The sequence below is a fragment of the Atractosteus spatula genome, chromosome 9 (genome assembly GCF_055471065.1).
Source record: "Atractosteus spatula isolate fAtrSpa1 chromosome 9, fAtrSpa1.hap1, whole genome shotgun sequence".
Classification (NCBI taxonomy): Eukaryota; Metazoa; Chordata; class Actinopteri; order Semionotiformes; family Lepisosteidae; genus Atractosteus; species Atractosteus spatula.
In genome coordinates this window covers 3,171,237-3,190,338 of record NC_142714.1, presented here as the reverse complement: position 1 = coordinate 3,190,338, position 19,102 = coordinate 3,171,237, and the positions used below count along the sequence as shown (strand labels likewise).

Genomic DNA, 19,102 nt, shown 5'->3' with positions numbered 1-19,102 from the left:
CCTTCACTTGTGACTTTATAAGAGCTTCACTATTTTCAAGCTGGCTTTCCAACAATCTAATAAAACAGTCTACTCCCTGCATTACTGGAGATATTATCCAAGGGCAATTGCATTACTTGGGCATTTTGTAGATGTTCTGCTTCAGCTTAACAGACTTAATCAGTGACTTACCGGGTTAGGATTTTCTATTACTGTTTGTTTTGGGTTTTGTATGTTTTTTTGTGCATTATTTCTTTTAGAGCCTTAAAGCTCAACAGACTACACTAAAAATTGATTTTTGGCAAGGGAAGGGTGTCCTGCTTGAATGTGCTTTGAGTGTGTTTGTTTTTAGAGAACGTTTTACCTCCTTTCAATGTCTGATCTTGTTGTCCCAACCACCCCATAGGAAAGGGTTTTGGCTGGAACTCCTAATACTCATGTCTTAGTCTCTCAGCAGACAGTTGCTGGCATCACTGCAGCAACACTGCTGCTTGAGTTAAAGAACCTGCATACAGAGGGCATAAATCATTATCCCCGATCTGAAATATTCTGTGCATATTTATGATTCCCCAACAGTTTGCTTTAATTGTTAGCTGTCCTGGAGTGTTCAGGATATATTGCAGCAGAGTTGGTGATTGTAAAAAAAAAAAACAAACATCTAGGACTCTTCATGCGTTTCTTAATAACAGTATCCAGGAAAATAATATACTACCCTGCAGGTTTGAATGAGAGAAATTCCTCTTTAAATTACTGTACTTAACCAGGGAGTACAGGGCCCATGCAAATGAAGCAAGTGTTTTCTGACAGCGCTGTACTAACACTGATTCCATCTTTCTTTTTGTTCTTCAAAGGAGTCCCTTTGGATCACTTTATAAACCTCATGGGGAGGAAATTGTCAGCGCAGGATCCATTTGAAAAGACGAGGCAGATCTTCACAGCGTTTGATGTACACTGTGTGTTTCTTTATTTTTTTAACCACATTGTTAATTCTGTGTTAGCAAATATACCATAATTAGTTACAAGGAGGGAATATTTAATGTTAATGACTTGTTTCTATTAGTACTAAGGAGATGTCTGCATTAGTTCCATGGACTACAGGCATAAACATGATGTTTTAAGGCGATATGAAGTTTGTCAGAATTTAAAAATTGACATTTGTTTTCTGAATGAAGCTGATGATCAAGTGAATTAGTAATACATATGTCCTCTTTAGTCACTTTTCATTTTGCTTCTAGTCCCTTGGTATTTTTATAGTCTTATCGATATTTGATCTTAAAAAGAAGTGCACTAAAATATGAGAGCACTTTAATTTTATATATAGCATATTGTCAGTACTGAATTCCCCAAAGCCTGAAGCTAAAGTTTTTTTTGTACATATGTTGTGATTTATCACTGGATGGCACACAAAGCAACATCACAATATATCAAGCAGTTCAAATTGATTCCTTTACTTGCTTCAAGTGTAAACTGACTTGCCTGAATCCTGCTTCATACATGATTCACAAAGGTCAGGTACAGTTTGCAGTATAGGGCCCTCTAGGCACTGAAAAAAATGCTTGTACAGAAAATGCACCTTATGGCATTTTTTAAAAAAATGCTGGAATCTTTTTAGCAGAGGTAAATGATCACATGATTCAAAACTGCAGAAGATGAAATATCAGCATATGTACAGTGTGTTACTCTTTGCCAGATCTCAGGGATTGCGCCTTTAACACTTTAAGTGTAGAGTTGTTTCTGGTGCAAAGGTAGCTCTGAAGAGTCTGTGGTACAGTTTAACAGGGGAATTTCAATAGAGGGCACTATGAGTCTTAATTTACTGCGGTTGTTTGCCTGTAGGTAATAGGGACCAGTTTTATGTGAAGTGCCCTGCATTAGGTAGATGATTGCAATAGATCTGAACGAGTCCACTATTTTGGCGTAAACACACAAGACCTGCGCTTGGAATGACAGTCATGATTTCTAATTAAGTTTTAATTGCTTTTCCTGACATACTGTAGGGAACAGGGATAGTGATATGTTTCCTTCCCACCCTACAGCATTAATGTCAGCATAGGTTGCTGCTCTATCTCCCCATGGATTTTTTTAAGGTGTCTTTCCTTTACATTGTTTATTAAATTTGAATTTTCTTTATTTTCTGGGCTTAGAAAATGTTGACATTTATACCTACCGTAGAACATGTATTATCCATACAAGTGGAACAAAAAAGAAAATGTTCTAGAATGGATTAAGGATTTAGGTAGTCATGTTTTCAGTCGATGGTGGCAGTGTGAAAGGAGATTGTCTGGATTTAGAGGTGCTAATTCAAAAGAAGAATCATGTCCAAAAAGTTCACAAGTCTCCTATCCCTTTGAGCTACTGTACATAATAGACACTCCCTAAATGTGCAGCAATACAAGGAAAATTTTGCTGGAGAATTTCAACAAAGAAGTGAAAGTTACTGTAGAAGAGGGGCAACAGATGATTCAAATTTAATTCTTGTTAAAATGGGCAAAACATTTCACTTCATTAACCTCGTTGACCTGCAATTACAGAGTGGAACTGCTATGTTTGAGAAGCTAACAATATCCTTGAAGTGCCATAGAGCATGTTCAATTGCTCCCTACTTTGGAGTCAAGCTGTGTTCTGCATTGACATTTTCTTTAAGTAGAGTTAAGCAAGGTTATTATGATTAACTGGGATTTGATTTGTTTTTTATGATGTTTGTGTTCCCATTCCCTTATTGAATGGGATAAGTTTTCATCAAGTGGGCTACAAGCTGTGCTCATCTAATATCTAATTCAAAAGAATTAAAACAAACGCAATTTAAAAGAAAACAACTTGAGAAACTTAAGTAGGTCTTACCTCAACATTGGATGGATGTAGAAAAGTATTTCCAGTCTGGTGGGCGGTGCCACTGTGCTCTGGTGGCTGCCGGGCTGTGGATGAGACCTTAAACTGAAGTCCGGACTGCTTGGTCCTTAAAGATCCCATGGCCCTGAGAGTTATCCCTGGCTGCTGCATGTCACCCAGGTGGGGCTGCACATCCGTGGTAAAACGTTCTATACAAGCTCTACAAATTATTGGTAACTGTTTTCATTAATGGCTTACAATTAGCTTTTTATTTTTGTTAAGTTTTCTTAAATTTAATGAGCCTATTTAATTGCTTTGACATCCATAATGACCCACTGTATCCTTCCTCATACGCAACCTTGATCTAAGCATTTTGGAAGGGAGACTAAACATTCAGTCTTTTTTCCTTAAACATCTTTGAGATTAATCCATTGGGTAGAAGTATTTTTTTCGTCAGTAAAATGATTATAATTTATGAGCATTGCAACATATGAGTGTTTCTTGTGCTGTTGATTTAAATTTGTGTATATAGCATTTATAATGCATATGTGGCCTCATTATTGTACAAAATTTCAAATAACTTCCTGTGAAGTACATTGATTAATTGAATTTATTAAAAGGCAAATGTACTTAAATCAGAATATTTTAGACTTTCTAGGCATTATATTTCTTAAACTGTTTTCATGGGAATGATTTGCACTAATTAAAATTCCATGTACCAGTGCTTGTGAAACTAAGGTAGAATTAACTTGTGTTTAACAGATCCCTAGATCCCAGAAGAAATATACTGTGAGGCATCATAAGGTTATCCCAAGCTGCTCCTCTGTCTAGTCAATCCTGAAACCATGGCTGCTCATTTGTAACATGAAATATAATAGCACTCCAGGAATTAAAAAACAGAATCCCACCCAAGTGATCATCTGCCTAAGTGCTGGTGATGGCAGCTTATGTGATGAAAGTGATAGAGATAGATTATGAAGACGTGTTAAGGAGATACAGAGATGGCGCAATTCAGATTAAGATTATTTATTTGCTTAGCAGACTTTCTTATCCAGAGCAATGTCAGATAGCTGCCTCTAGCACAAGAGAACAAGCAGAAGTAGTGGATACAATGAAGTAATGGTACAATCAGGTGTCACCAAAAAATGGAATCTAATGCCTTTTGGTGTGTTTTTTTAAAGGTCGTGGCTTCTTGACACTGGAAGATTTCAGAAAGGCGTTTTCTTCTGTTGCCCATTTACAGGACCAGACAGTGCAGGAAGCATTTAGGTACGTTCTCTTCATATGTGTTCATTTTACTTCAACAATGGATTTTAAGAATGCCTGTACTTTTTGTGTGTGTGTTTTTGTGAAGTGACTTTTTTTTTTCTCAATGATTGTGGGGATAGTTGGGGATTACATACTGCTTTGCTGGGCTCATGGTACCAGCTGTAAATAGTTTTAAAGACGGTATATGAAAAAAGGAGATGCATGCCAGTCATGTTTTAGGGTAACCTTTTTTGGGTAAGACATCAAAACCCATTTAATGCGTGAATTAAGCCCAGTTTAGAGTGGGGTATCTGGGGTTGGAAAGCTTTAAATTAAACATGAGAGTCCACATATCTCTCCTGATGAGTGCGTTCGTGGAAGACCACCGCAGTAAGGTACTACGGTTTAACAAAGTTTTGCAAAATAAAATTCTGTTTGGAAGAGTAGCTGCATGGAAATCCTTAAAATTGTGATATGCAATGGCAAAAATGAATTCTACTTTTCTCTTTTTTTACCTTCTTTTTTCACAGTTTGATGTCTTCACATTAAATGCAAAGTGTGCATTTTTATTTGCAGCAATGCTTGCAGAAAACGTTGATACATTCCCTGCAATTGCTTTGTAATCTAGTTAGAAATTTAAAATAAAAAGGAAGGGCATCGAGGAACTCGAGTGTATGTCTTTTATGTAGCTCCATTAAAATGCTCTCGGCTGCACGCTTATGTAAACTTTGATCTGCTTCTTGAGCTGGATCCACAGAGGACATCCTCTTATTAAGTCAGGTTACGTTCACATGCCAAACCTGTCTTCTGCTGAGCTTCATCACAATCGATTTCTCTTGAATTTATGCTGAAGTTTTGTTGGTGCCAGTTTCCCAGCTCTGACTGTCTGATTAGCTGTTGGCAAGCATCTTTCAGAATCCTACAGGTTGGTTGATGTATGTGTAGGTATGGCAGGTACTACATGTTAGTACTCGCCCTGTGCCCTAAAAAAGTAGTTTTATTTAGTGAGAGAGCCTTAGGCGGCAACCTTAAAACTCTCTCCATGTTTTACACCGAAAGTAATAAGGATTTTCACCTTTGATCGTTTCCAAGCTCAAAAATGTCTTTTCATTATTAATTGATTTGTATTTTTTCATGTCCAAAGTAACTTATATTTGTACTGATTTATACAGATGGTCATTTGACTGGAGCAATCTTGTGAAGTCCCTAGCTAAGAAATGCAAAAGCAGCACCTCATCTTGAATTTGAGTGGAACAGTTATGAGTCCTAACCAATGCTCTATGTTGCTGCCCCAATTATTAAGAGACTTACATTTTTTTTTTCCCAACTGTTCATGAATTTTTCTATCAGGGTTAAAAAAACACTCTATAATAACTGATAATTCAAGACCATGTGAGTGTGGTATGTGTATTGCCATTAAGCACTTGCATTTCTTTTTTTTTTACTGGACATCCATCCATAATTGGAAAGCTGCATGATGGCTGACTTTCAGCAGGGATCCTATCCCAGGATCATGTGGTGTTAGCCACGACTGAACCCATGGTGGGATGCCAGACTATCGCAGGGTGCACACATGCTTCAGAGTCTCAAATCAGACTAGCTAGCATGTCTTTGGGATGTAATATCTAAAAGACTCTCACTTGTGAATGAAATGAGATAGGCACAATACCAACACACTGCCTAGGGTTAATAATGATATCTCAGAATGTGGTGTAATAAAGATGAAGGCTCCAAAATTCTTTAATTTAACCGTTGAGCTTCAGAAACCTCAGAACGATACCTTCAAGTTAACCTTTTTCGATACTGAGTATACGGGCCATCCCTTTTAACTTTGTCACAAGTTTTCCAGTACTTTGCAAATGTTATTCTAGTGTCTACTCACTGCTGCTCATGAGATAATTGTTCTTTGATATGCTGGGTCACTTGCTTTTTTTCTGTCCATTAACTGTCATCAGCCACTACCAATATTGCGCAGCGTGGCTCACACCGTGTTGCCTTTTGAAACTGGTGTGAACACGCATGCAGTGCTGGGGGGTTTATTCTTCCCTCCGCCAACCAGCAGAAGCAGCCAGTGATCCTCACGGGGGCTGGATCTGCCCTCGGTGATCCTCACGGGGGCTGGATCTGCCCTCGGTGATCCTCACGGGGGCTGGATCTGCTGGCACCTTGACAGAAGCAGCACTAAGAGTCCTAACCTTCAGACAGCCATGTGTTCCTTCCATTGCTGTTCTGCATCTAGTGCAGGGAAGGATAATAAATAAACAATATAAAAAAATGAAGTGTTCTGCAGTGTTTATCTAGAAGCCCAGGGCTGTGTTTAGGACACATTATCACAACAAAGTGGCGAATAATGACACTCCCCCTGGTGGCTCCAGGGGCTGAATCATTGTCAGACTCTTTCTTCATGTACCTTGAAAGAATAAAGCCGTGTCCATTTTTTTTCATTTCCTTGCAAAAGAACAACACCCTTGTCCTGTCCTTTTTTGTCATAATTATAGCTGAACAATGAGCTGCCTTAAGGCTGCGCACGATTAACAGAAGGCTGGTGTCTTTTATGCCTGTTAGATTTATAGACATGTGCTGCAGTTCTGAATGAATGTTAACACATTTATCTTCCTGTTGCTAGTTGCTATGGTTACAGGGTATACAGTACTGGTGTCATCACACCTTCAGCATTGCCTGCGGTAGTTTGTTCTTTTGTTATTACCGTTTCCAAAGCAACTATCTGTCATCGGTTTTCCATAAATACCTGGGATATAGACTCTCGCAGTCATTGGAGGATTATCAGGCTCTGTTCTTTCTAATTTGGATTCTTGGGTCTCAAAATGGATTATATTTATTAATTTTGCACATTCCATGTTGTCTTCTTTTTAGAACAAATCTGTGTCAAAATGAAATCTGTTCACTGTTCAGCTCCTCCTTAATTTTAGAATTTACATTTAATGACAAAATCTGTTTGTTCTGAGTGGCCTGTTTTTATGACCTTGAGAGTCCTTCCAGGAAAAGCCTGTTTGTAACTCCCCATTTTTTTCATAATGTACAATTAATTGTAACTTTCGTGTTTAATTACCTTCAGATTGTTTTAGAACACTTACAAACAATATTGAATGGGGGATGCATGCATATCAATCTTATTTTACATATAAAACATTTAGATAAAAACCATCAAGCTTTTGGTGCTTCATAGTGATGCATACTGTAGACTTACAGTACATCTTACATAGATTACAGATTATAGACATTGGCCGTCTTTCAGCTAAGGATTTAAGCAAGGGATGAATTGTCACACTCATCGCCATTCATTGCAGGAAAAATTCCATTAAACAACTACGTCCTTGATTTTTCTATTGCAGTATCAACACTTCTGTTGTCCTTCTTCTGTCCTGTTGTCCACTTCTGTCCTTCTGCATAGCTTGTTTAATGTTCTAATAAGGAATGAAGAATCACTTAATTGTCATCCCTAAAAATAAACATCACATTACATTAGGTGCAAATATTTTTTAAAGGAAAGGGTATGTGAATTTCTCCCAGTTGCTTCCTGAAACTATGAAGGAGAGAACAAACACCTTATTTGAGTGGTTCAACGATTTCAATGTTTGATGTCAAGCACAAGACTCCCGCATGTGAGGTCAGTTTCTGTGTGTGGCTAAGTTTGAAAATGGTGACCAGGGCTGATGTGGCATGACGTCTCCTCAAAGTCCCGATTCATTTCAGGAGTGTTATTGCCATCCATGCTTCATATAATCGGTTGACAGTTTCCTATGAGGGAACTTTTGTTTCTGAAAATCCTGTAACAGATCAGTAGCAAATTACCCTTGCCAGTACCCAGCATGAGCACATTTACTGCATATTGAAAGTTTGCCCTTTTCTTTTGCCACAATATCAAGGTAATTAAATTTCTTTTGTACTATTGTGAAAGGAAGTATCACCGCCCCTGCAGTTTAACGGCTTGCCTGTGGAAGCTCTCAGTACATAAATCCCTTGAAGTACCTTTTTTTGCCATTGACACAATGAGCTTAATGAAAGCACAATAAATCAAACGCAATCTGTAATTCGTCGTCCATTGAAAAGATGTCTAATGGTTCAGTGATATGTTGCTTTTGATACCCCAGTAAATGTTGAGTGAGTCTTGACTTTGCTTTGGTAGCTAAAGTTGAATATTTGACAGTTGTTGATGAATTGTACAGAGCCACCCTTCCTTCTCAATAGAAGCTGTTATTCTTCTGTATCAAATTACATACACAAATTTAAAGCCATTCTTCCCTAATGGGTTTTTATAGTCATGCCAATGAAAGCTAAAATGAATAGGAAGCAAATTTAATTATTTTCACTGTTCTTATTAACTTAAAGGTGGAATCTCTTATATTACATTTAATCTTAAGTCTTACATTTTACGAATGATCTATACATCAATGTTACAGAACTCTAGTATGTTTCTGTATATCAGTAGATCTGCCTACCTGTGCCAGTCAGCGATTTTGTTTTTTGGCATTACTTAATGACGGCATTGTGTTTCATCCTGTCTTAAGCCGTAAAATTATCTAGGACCAAGTCATGTAAGTGTTTTTCTCACTCTTTTTTTTTTTAGAAAATAGGGACTTGGAGTTACTCCTTCAGCAGTCATGTAGGTCACACACTAGAGAGGAGCAAATTGCTGCCCTGGCGAGAGTAGGGAGTCTGAGAAGCTGCTGTATGACTGATAAAAAGCTCCCTGTTTATCTAGGGTTTCACTAGGCCTGTGTGTAGGGTACCACTGCTTGGGTATCATGGGCAGAAATGTGACATATTGTGAACTTTCCCCAGGCCTGCTTTCAGGTGATGTTACTTTAAATACCTCAAAAGGCTGGCAGAGCCTTAAGACTAGAATTTGGTTCTTTTGTCACTAAATCATTTTTAAAATAAATTATGCATACCCTTGCATTTTTTTCTGCTCCATTTCCACGTGACTACTATGAGATGAAGTAGAATGTCTACCTCTTCAATGCTAATACTATTTAGTATAAATGTTCCTTTAATCATCTTGAGGTGTGCTTTAATTTTTCATTGCTAGACACCTGAGTAAAATATTAATTTAATGCATCAGTCGTTTCACTTAGCCTGCAATCTTTCTGTTATTATTTAGGTGGCATCTTACAGTTTTTGCTGGTATAATACTGAAAGAATCTTTCTCCTCATATCTTTCTTAATTTTTTAATATCATTGGGCTTGGGCAATTCGTACTGCTTTCTAAACTGTGATTTGCAGAACATCTCATTCTCCAGACAACTTGACTCATAGCCAGACCTCATATAATCATGCTGTTAATAACAAGGTAACAAGGAAAAATATTAGTGAAACAATCAACAGAGCTGTTTGCTCAGTATTTAAAATATATATATATATATGTGAATAATATTAAGTAAGCTCACAATGAGCTATTAATGTAACATGTTCTCTTGAATTTTGTTTTGTCAGGATATTCCTGTCTCTGGCTGATGTGAAAAATACATCAGTTGCCATTCATGTCCAGATCTGTCTTATTTCTTGTGGGAATTCAGATGAGCAGGCATTTCTCTGTGCGGTATCGAAAATACTGTATCTAAAGCTATACCTTTTTAGCCGCATTTTTGAAACATAAATCGTAAGTATATATATATCCAACAAAGTTTCTTTGAGCGGTCTTTGTATGCAGGTTTTTTGCTGCAAATCGTAAACATAAATGGAAGCTGAGCTCTTATGATAAGAACAGTAAAATTCATTTACCTGCTCCTGGTTTCAGTACCTGCTGATATTCCCGCACTTTGTTGAGTTAAAATGCTGATAATCTTTAACCCTTTACAATTTTAAGGCTGCCACACAATGCACTTCTTGTTAGTTATATGTTTGTTTGTTATACCATGTTTTTCATTTGGTGTGCACTCAATTAAGCTTTTTATATGCCCTCTGACCAGTTTGAATAAATGAAGATGATGATAATAATAATAATAATAATAATAATTGCTTACACTTATATAGCGCTTTTCTGGACACTCCACTCAAAGCGCTGTACAGGTAATGGGGACTCCCCTCCACTACCACCGATGTGCAGCATCCAGCTGGATGATGCGACGGCAGTCATAGTGCACCAAAACGCTCCCCACACATCAGCTCTCAGTGGGGAGGAGAGCAGAGTAATGAAGCCAATTCAGAGATGGGGATTATTAGGAGGCCATGACTGGTAAGGGCCAATGGGAAATTTGGCCAGGACGCCGGGGTTACACCCCTACTCTTTTCGAGAAGCGCCCTGGGATTTTTTTAGATATTCAAAGGTTGATAGAAATGCTTCTAATGTTATTATTTTGCACAGGAACCTGGCATTTTTTTTTGTATAATGGCATTCCCCTGTGCCATTCTTCAAAAAATATATAAAAACAAGTCTGGTGTTTGAGTTGAGCTTAGTTCTTCCTGCCCCTTAAGCCAGATTTTTGTTATGATGGAAGTGAACTTGATGGGAATTAAATTTCTCTCGGGCTACATAGATTGTTCAGTATGTACTCAACAAAAAAGACAAAGAATAGGGTCGTGTGTTTCCACAGAGGAGGCTTCTGCATATTTGGCAGGCATTTTCCTGCCCCCATTTGATTTATACTGCTCTGTGTTTTTTTTTATTCTATAATGCGTTAGGGCAACTTCTGAGAAGTCAGAGCGAACAAAGGACAATGCAGTCAATGCAACCCTGTTAACATTGCAACTTCAGTGTCAGTCTTAAAAGCATTTAGGCTAACCATGCAACCAGGAAAGAGGCATTGTAGGGGCTGGCACAGTAGGACTGGCTGGTCACTGCACTCTGTCGAAGGACTTCTGTTATATAACAGAAGTTTTAAAACTTTTCATTTTAAAAACCTGGTATCTGAACATTTCAGCAACTGATTTCTGTTCTGCTGTTCTGTATTTCCTAGGGGGTGATCAGCTTGATTAGAAATTAGAAAAAATTGATTAGAAAAATGCTCTACTCATCGACCCATTTTTTTCAACCCCTAACGATTTTCACAACTTACTTGAAATCAGTCATACCGTCCTATTTTTATTTTTCTTGTGTCGTGGCTCTAAAATAATTTCTGGGTGATGGATTTTTGGCAGCAAGTGAGAGGAAGTCTTTGGGGAAAAAAAAGTCTGCAAGAATTTGGTGAAGTTCATATTTGCATTTGCATATACCTCTACTAAGAAATCAAGAAGTACGTTTTGCTGAAAGCTCTCGCAAGAACAACTCTTTCTGAAGCAAGTATTGTAAATAAAACATGATGCACAAAGCCCTCAAGTAAAACTTGCCTGTGGCAATACAGAAGTGTGTTTGCTGTGTGAAAGAAGGCAGTGCTTGTGCCATGTGACATTGTCAAGATGGGATGGCTGGTGTGCGACCAGCTGTGTTTGCCCCGTTTGCACATCTCGCTCCCCAGCCATGTGTTTTTCTGACATGCCCCCTGTCCGCAGCCAGGGCCTTCTGCAATGTTTGTTTTGAGGCAGTCTGAAATATTGTTGAGTTGGTGTTAAAAAAAACCATACACATTCGCCTTAAGGTCCCAGAGCCGAGTATAAAAATAAACCCCTGAAAACAGGAGATGTTTGTTACATAAATGGTTTGTGGGGGTCTGGGAAAAAAAATGCCCTACTGTGTTGTGACCAAAGCCCTGGCTGCTTTCTAGAAACCTTTAGTTCAGTTGGCTACTACCACTCACATGAGTTAGAAGAAACAAATGCCTTATTATCCCGGGCAGAGCGGTGGCACTGTGGCTCAGGATCTGCGCCTGTGGCTGGAAGATTGCCAGTTCAAATCCTGCGGCTGGCAGAGGAATCCTACTCCGTTGGGCCCCTGAGCAAGGCCCTTAACCCCAACTGCTCTAGGGGTGCTGTGCAATGGCTGACCCTGCGCTCTGACCCCCAGCTTCTCTCCCCGTCTGTGTGTCTCATGGAGAGCAAGCTGGGGTCTGCGAAAAGGCAAATTCCTAATACAAGAAATTGTATATGGCCAATAAAGTGATCTTATCTTATCTTAAACTGAGAATATCACTGTGTTAATATTTCAGGAAACCGCATATCATTTTTTCAATAAATTAAATTAAAGAAGCAAAAGAGAGTGTATGATGCACAAGAGCCTTTGTCTCTCAAAGAAGTTATTTTTGTTGCTAACCATCTGGTTTTTGTGTCGACATACTTTTTGATGCAAGTAAATGGAAAACCAGCAGTCTGTATATGAGAACCTGACTGATTATTCACATTATAAAGCCACTCCAGCCATGCAATTTCCCCTGCTACAGAAATGAAACAGCCTGTTGTGTGTGCAGGAGATTACCCCCGATAGGTCATTTAAAATGATGGCAGGCTGGTAAATGAAACCTTGCTCTTGGAATGTGCCTGTTTACTGTTGTAGTTATGGAAAAAAGTCTGCCGGTGTTAGTTTAATTAACACATTAGCGAATCAACAGACCTTATTCTCTGCCTTTCGTGCTTGAATGTGCAACAGTCTTGCCCTGTATAAGCACATACTGTAACGATTGAGTCTTTTGATACATTGGTAGATAGTCCCATATTTGCATAAAAAAACAACTTACTCTCTTATCTTGGTTATGAGTTCTGATTTAATGAAAATTAGTGTTTACTTGTCAGTGTTATGTGAAGGAACAATTAGTATCATCATAAGTGTCAGGAAAAGAAAAAAGAAAACAATGTCTGTGCTCCCCGTAGATGTAATTAATCTTTAAAAAAAACACAGTGCAGCCTTTTATTTTACTTTGAAGTTTCTACTTCATTATTGTGAGATACATTTTAAAACATTTTGTGGAAACCAGCTCTGTGATAGTGATACTTCATTTTACATGGTTTATGATTCTCATTTGAATAACTCAATTAGCATATGTTAGAAACAATATTTCCTGTTCAGATATCAAACGAACCAGTGTTGGCTTCTTTGGAGTCCTGAAAGGCAACTGGGTTTGAAGGAAGGGAGGTAGTGTGTTTTGTGCTTTTTTTAAAAAAAACCCTGAGAGCACGTCCCAGCCCTTCTCCTGCAAAAAAGCCCTCCCCCACACAGATCTGTGTGAATCCCTCAGTCTAGGGGTTGCTGGTTCAAATGCAACCTCTGCCTGCCTACTGGCTGGGAGTCCCCAGTGTTGGTGCTGGGACCAAATGGTAGATGTGTCTGGGTAACCCTCTGAAGTCACTGAAGTGGAGCTCTTATAGCTTGCTGAGAGCCAAAGTATGTGCAGCTCTCATTGACTTCTGTGTTCGTCTTTCACCATGACTCTTACTGAATTTATGTGTAGCCATTTAACCTGGGTCCAAGAGTAAGGATGTATATGGTCTTGAAAATTTACCATTGGCAAACACTATAACAATAGTGAAAAGTAAAAAACCAAGATAAGATCACTTTATTAGCCATATACAGTTTCTTGCATTAGGAATTTGTTTTTTTGCATACCCCAGCCTGTTTTCCATGAGACACAAAGACGGGGAGAGAGAAACTTGGGGTCAGAGCGCAGGGTCAGCCATTTATACAGCACCCCTGGAGCAGCTGGGGTGAAGGGCCTTGCTCAGGGGCCCAACAGCATAGGATTCCTCTGCCGGCTGCAGGATTTGAACCGGCAACCTTCCAGCCACAGGCACAGATCCTGAGCTACAGAGCCACCGCTTTGCCCTGGAGCATTTATATTTACTGTAGAAATGTTCAACTTTAACTGGTATTGTGGAATGATGCCGCTCAAGGGTGGTGTCTTATAGCTCCAGGACTTGATTTTAGGCTCTGGGGCCTATCTGTGCGGAGTCTGCATGATCCTCCCTGGGTCTCCTGGTGTTCTTGCTGGCTGTGCCTGTTTCCTGCTGGATCCCAGTGATGTGCGAGTCCGACAAGGTTTTAGCCACTCTGAATGGTGCCTTTTTCAGAGGAGGCTTCAGGGCAGCTCCATACTGCTGCAAGAAATAGTGATTATGGGACTGCAGAGAAATAAACTCAAGGTATTTTTTGGCTTTTCTGGTGCTGTGGAAACAAGGTGCCAAAGTGAAGTATTCATTGGATTTCATGTGGGCTAAAGAAAAAAGTAACTGTCATGTTTTCCCCTTACATTATAGCAATATTTCAGTTGCAAAGAAAATGAAGTCGCTAATTTAAAATACTGAAAAGTTCTGAGAAACATACATCGCTCAACCCATTTTTTAGATGTTTAGACATTTTAGTCCAGTCTCAGGCTAACGGCAAAAGTGAAACCCAAGCAGCTTGTACAGATTTTAAAGCGAAAGTGTCCACTCTGAAGTTTTCTAATTTTTCTCAGTCATTAAATTACTGCATCATCTAATTAAATGGAATTTGAAACCATTTTTTCTTGCCTTTTCCTTCCAAGATGGGGTTTACCTTTGATCTTTACAGGCAGGAGGCTAAATCCATCCTCCCGATGAGACATTAAACCAAGGCTCTTGACTGCTTAGTCATCAAAGAATATATTCAGAAAAGAAAAAATAAGCATTTCCCTTCTGAATGGAATAGGTTTTCTTCTATTGGGGTTGCAAGCTATTCTAGTGTAATATCTTTCTAATAAGTGGGTTTGAGTTTGTGCCGTTTGGTCTTCCTAATGTACCCCTACATTCGGGTGCTGGAGCAGTTTCTCTCCTCCTCTTGATTGCTGTGCAGTGGGACAGATGTTGTAGAATGGCTACGCGTCACTCAGGAGGGGCCAGACTTCACTGGTGGATGTATTTGGTCCAAACGGACCCACAATTACAGAGAAGTATAATGCAATCATGCAATCATATGATCTTGGAATCATTTGGGTTGAAGAGTGAGATATAAATGCAAGGCCATATAATAATGGTATAGATCCTTGCCACTTTTTTTACTAATGGTCATGAAATGATGCCAATTAGCCAGTTCTTCTGCAAAGCAAATAAGGAATAAATGTATGAAAAGCATTCCTTTGATTCCTGGTTTTGCTCCCGTAGTCTGACTTTCCATTTCTGTTTTGATGTATTAAATTAGCAATCAAAATGTTATTTACTGGAACATCAGTAGCTTGTTAGCTAAAAAAATCCATATATGCAGCTCTGTGCCTTCAGCACTCAGTCTATTTCTGTGTATCGATGCTGTAGACTAATATTGAAAACTCAGGGGAGTTCAGGAGCTGCTCTCTCATCCTTCTACTTTCACTTTTTTAGAAAACATTAGATGTAGGGCCTTCCTTCAAAGGCATGCAGTATTAAGGTTTCCTGCTCTACACAGAACTTTTAAGTTCTGCTGTTGGTTTGCATACATCTGGAACATACCCCTGGGATGTAAACCTGTCTCCAGTATGCCAGTGCATCTTGGTTACAGATAGAAGTTATTATCTGATAGACAGGAGCAAATCAGAACTGGTCCTTTAACAGTTATGTTTTCCTATGTCTACTTGTAGATGTGCCACCTTTCACTCATGTTCTGTATGGTTTACTATTTTACACTGTATTAGTTTTGTTTATACTCAATTTATTCCTCTTAATAAATAAATGCTTCTTTACCTTTTACTATTCAAAAGTTATGAAAAATGGTTTTCTAAGGAACTGTAATTACCCCCATAATGTTGAATGAGTCATATAATATTTTTCTGTTTATTTCTGGTTACATATATTATATTGGTCCCATGGAAGGGATGTTCTTAAGGCATTACACAGAAGGGCTGTTGTGGTAAAACTGTGTGATCTGCTGTTGTTGTCAATATGAACCAAACACCATAGCACCCGTGAAATCATGTACAATACATCTTTGATCATTTTCTAATCTGACTGGCTGCTAAAGATGAAAACAGATATGAGCCTGTGGACCACTCTTGTTCCTGAAGTGTTAAATGTGCAGCTAAATGTTCAGTGTTTCAGCTCTTGGCAAATGTTCTCCAGCATCCTAGCATTGAAGATTATTCATGGAAGATGCACACTATTTTGCCATTGCAGTCCATTTTTAGATTCTCAACACTTGCAATCAAGAGTAAGGGATAGTGGTTTTCTAAACATTTTAAAAATACATTTTAATTTTGGATCCACATGCCTTCAACAGTAAATTGATCAAGCTTTAACCAACTTACAGAAAAGTTAATAGAAATTATTTTACTCAAACAAACAGCCCAGTGCTTATTTGCTTTGAAAAGGTCTGTATTTCCAAAATATATAGTCTTAGTTGGTGTGAATTCTATAAAAATGGCTCACCACTAAATTTTAAACTTTTATGGTCCTCTGAGCTGCAGTAGATTAAGCCATACATGCTTTTCCCCTGTTTATCTGGAAGTATAACATGAAGGATGGTTTTTGATGGAGAGCTGGTGATAGTCCAAAACACTTGCTCTATAAGTGGTTACAGCAGACGAAAGATGACCAGAGGGATAGGGTGACAAATGAAGCCGCAAAACATAGAGAGATAATTGTCAAGAACTGAAATTGTCTTGTATGGCTAACGCAGACAGAGTGCATGTCAGTGACAGATGCCCAAGTAGAAGCCGTGACATCTAGCATTGGAAAAGACAAAACTAACAGCTGCCTTGTGGGCTGTTGCATCTGAAAGGAAGGGTGAATCACCTGAGAAAGAGGGAGGAAGTCAGCAATCACGGTGGCAGAAGCACTTCTCTGCGGCTGGAGTAAATGTCCGTGCCTTTGTGTTGATGCCTCATTTTTAAAAATTTCTCAGCGTGTCTGTCCTCTTGCCAATTAGAAGGCATGCATAATGCGTTATGGAAATAGCACCTTCCCCCCCCCCCTTCTTCTACACAGAACTTTGCTGCTTCTTTAACAAGGAAATAAACACATTAAATAGCATAATTAATCCATCTTGCTAAGCCATGGAAACAGTAAGCTGCTCTGCAGCGATAATAAAAACAAAAATCCCAGCAGAGACGTTGTGTGCAACCACTGAGTAGGAGCTCTTGGTGTTGATGCGGGGAAGGCTCGTTTGGGTGGAAAGGAAGGGAGCAGCGGACATACAGGAACAGTTCTTTCTGTAGCTACTGTGCTCCCCAGAAGCATGGCAACATCCATCCATCAGTGACCCACTTTTTCCCATTCAGGTCCGTGGTGGAGTCGGAGCCTTTCCCAGCAAGCAGTGCGTGCAAGGCAGGGTACACCGCTGGACAGGATACCAGTCCATTGAAGGGCAGACACACAGACACAGCCACACGCACACACATCCAGGACCAGCTTTCTTCCCAGAAGCCACTTAACCTACCGGTATGTCTTTGGACTGTGGGTGGAAACCGGAGCTCCCAGAGGAAACCCGCGCAAACACAGAGAGAACATGCATACAGCACCTGACTCACATATTTCTTAAGGATCCCATCACAACACTCCCACGAGAAGGTCGCAAAGGTCATACTGCAAGATGAAAAACTCTCATTAGCGCCAAAAACTGAAAAAAAACAGATTAGAATTTGCTTGGAAGTGTAAAGATGAGCCAGGAGAGTTTTGTAAAGTTATCTTGGTTTCATCAGTCCAATAAAAACCTTTACCAAACTGATGGAAAGGTCAATGTGTGGAGAAGGCAAGGCACTGCAGGCACTCATGGACAACGTGGTAGTACTGTCTTGGCCTACATATGCTTGACTCCCTCTGGAACAGGCTTATATGTCTTAATTGATGATGTAACCAATGATGCCAAGGGCAGAATGAAATCAGAAACATGTTTTTAAAGGGACATTTTGGCTGCTTATGTAGGTGAAAATGCCGCCTTATTTTTGGGCGATGCTTCACCAAGTAGCATGACCTCCAAACCCCGGGTGCAGCCAAGGAGGTTGTCAGGCGACAAATCTTCCACATTTCAGAGAAAATGAAAAACATGGGACCCATAGTTAAATCCAACAGAGCATTTATTTGAATAGACACTGAAGTCTGCATACACCAGGAATAGGCGAGAAGTCAGTGTGCCTGTAGTAAAGCATTTCAAATGATTACACAAAGAGTTTGCTGTGCAAACTTCATGTTGTTATTACCTCAGAGAGAAATGCACCCTGAAGTTTACACTCTGAAATGTACTTCAAGTGAATGTGTCCTGGTGCTTATGGTCACTTGAAATCACTAAGTTGAACACAAAACTATGTTCTTGTTCTGATGTAATCAAAGCTACACATGTAATTAGCAGACAAACATTTTATATGAGGTGTTTTTCCTATTAATTGAGTGATCACATATACAGATTGCTTGACTGTAAAGCAGAAATAGCTGTTTTGACGGTGCTGCCCCTAGAACTCTGTGGGTCAGTGGACAAACATGATCAGACCTTCCAGACTCAGGTGCTTTTTCCATGCGTCTTAAAAGCTAATTTGAATCTAAAATGTGTGGTTTTGTCTCGTCTGATACGTTTGTTCTTCAGACCCGTTGAACATTTAACTGATATTGGAATTTTGTCTCGCCATTTTGGGCTGCAGTATTATGATATGATTTGACAAAATCCTAGAAAAGACTGTGTCTCATGTGATGGACTGTAGAATGAACAGCATTAACAGAGTGTGGTTGGCTTGCCCCGTGTATAATATAAATCTGAGGTCTACCAACTGGGAAACTGAGGGGCTTGTAGAGGCAAACCAGTCTGTGTAGTGTGAGTAGTACAAGCTATGGGAAAAACTTGGATTCGGCATCTTTTGATCTTTTGTAGAAGGCAGTAAGCAAACAGTTAAATATTGCCTCTCAGACCCTTGTCAAGGTATCTGTTGTGTGTGGTATTCAAAGTACGGCAATCTCTTGCTGTATGGGTTTTCGCTTAAGCAAGATGTAGTAATTTCTACCTGTTTTTTCATTTAGCAAGCAGACTTTCACTCCTTCACTCTGGGATCCCATATTTCTGAGTTGTGTTGGAATTTATTTTCCAGGAATTGAGGCATTTACTTTTTTTATTACTTTTTAATTTTTTTTTATTATTAAGGCTCGCGAGCATTAAAAATATATAGTACACCATAGTACCTAATGTTTATATGTTTGCTACAGACTATAACGATGCAAGTCCTGTACAGTACCATAAAGATATATAAGATATACAGTAAGATCACCTTATTGGCAATTTCTTGCATTAGGAATTTGTTTTTGTTTTTTGGCA

At 39.1% G+C, this 19,102-nt stretch overlaps 1 protein-coding gene across 2 annotated transcripts in view; it reads left to right on the top strand.

Annotated features, from left to right (window-relative positions):
- The window catches only part of efcab11 (EF-hand calcium binding domain 11), a 43,884-nt gene that overhangs the window by 6,767 nt on the left and 18,015 nt on the right, over positions 1-19,102 (top strand). The window contains exons 4-6 of one of the 2 annotated variants that reach the window (XM_088924574.1): positions 831-932; positions 3,990-4,077; positions 17,085-17,244. In XM_088924574.1, coding sequence (XP_088780700.1) covers positions 831-932; positions 3,990-4,077; positions 17,085-17,244 — 350 coding nt within the window. The remainder of the gene's footprint in view (positions 1-830; positions 933-3,989; positions 4,078-17,084; positions 17,245-19,102) is intronic. The other variant, XM_088924575.1, reaches the window with a different exon arrangement.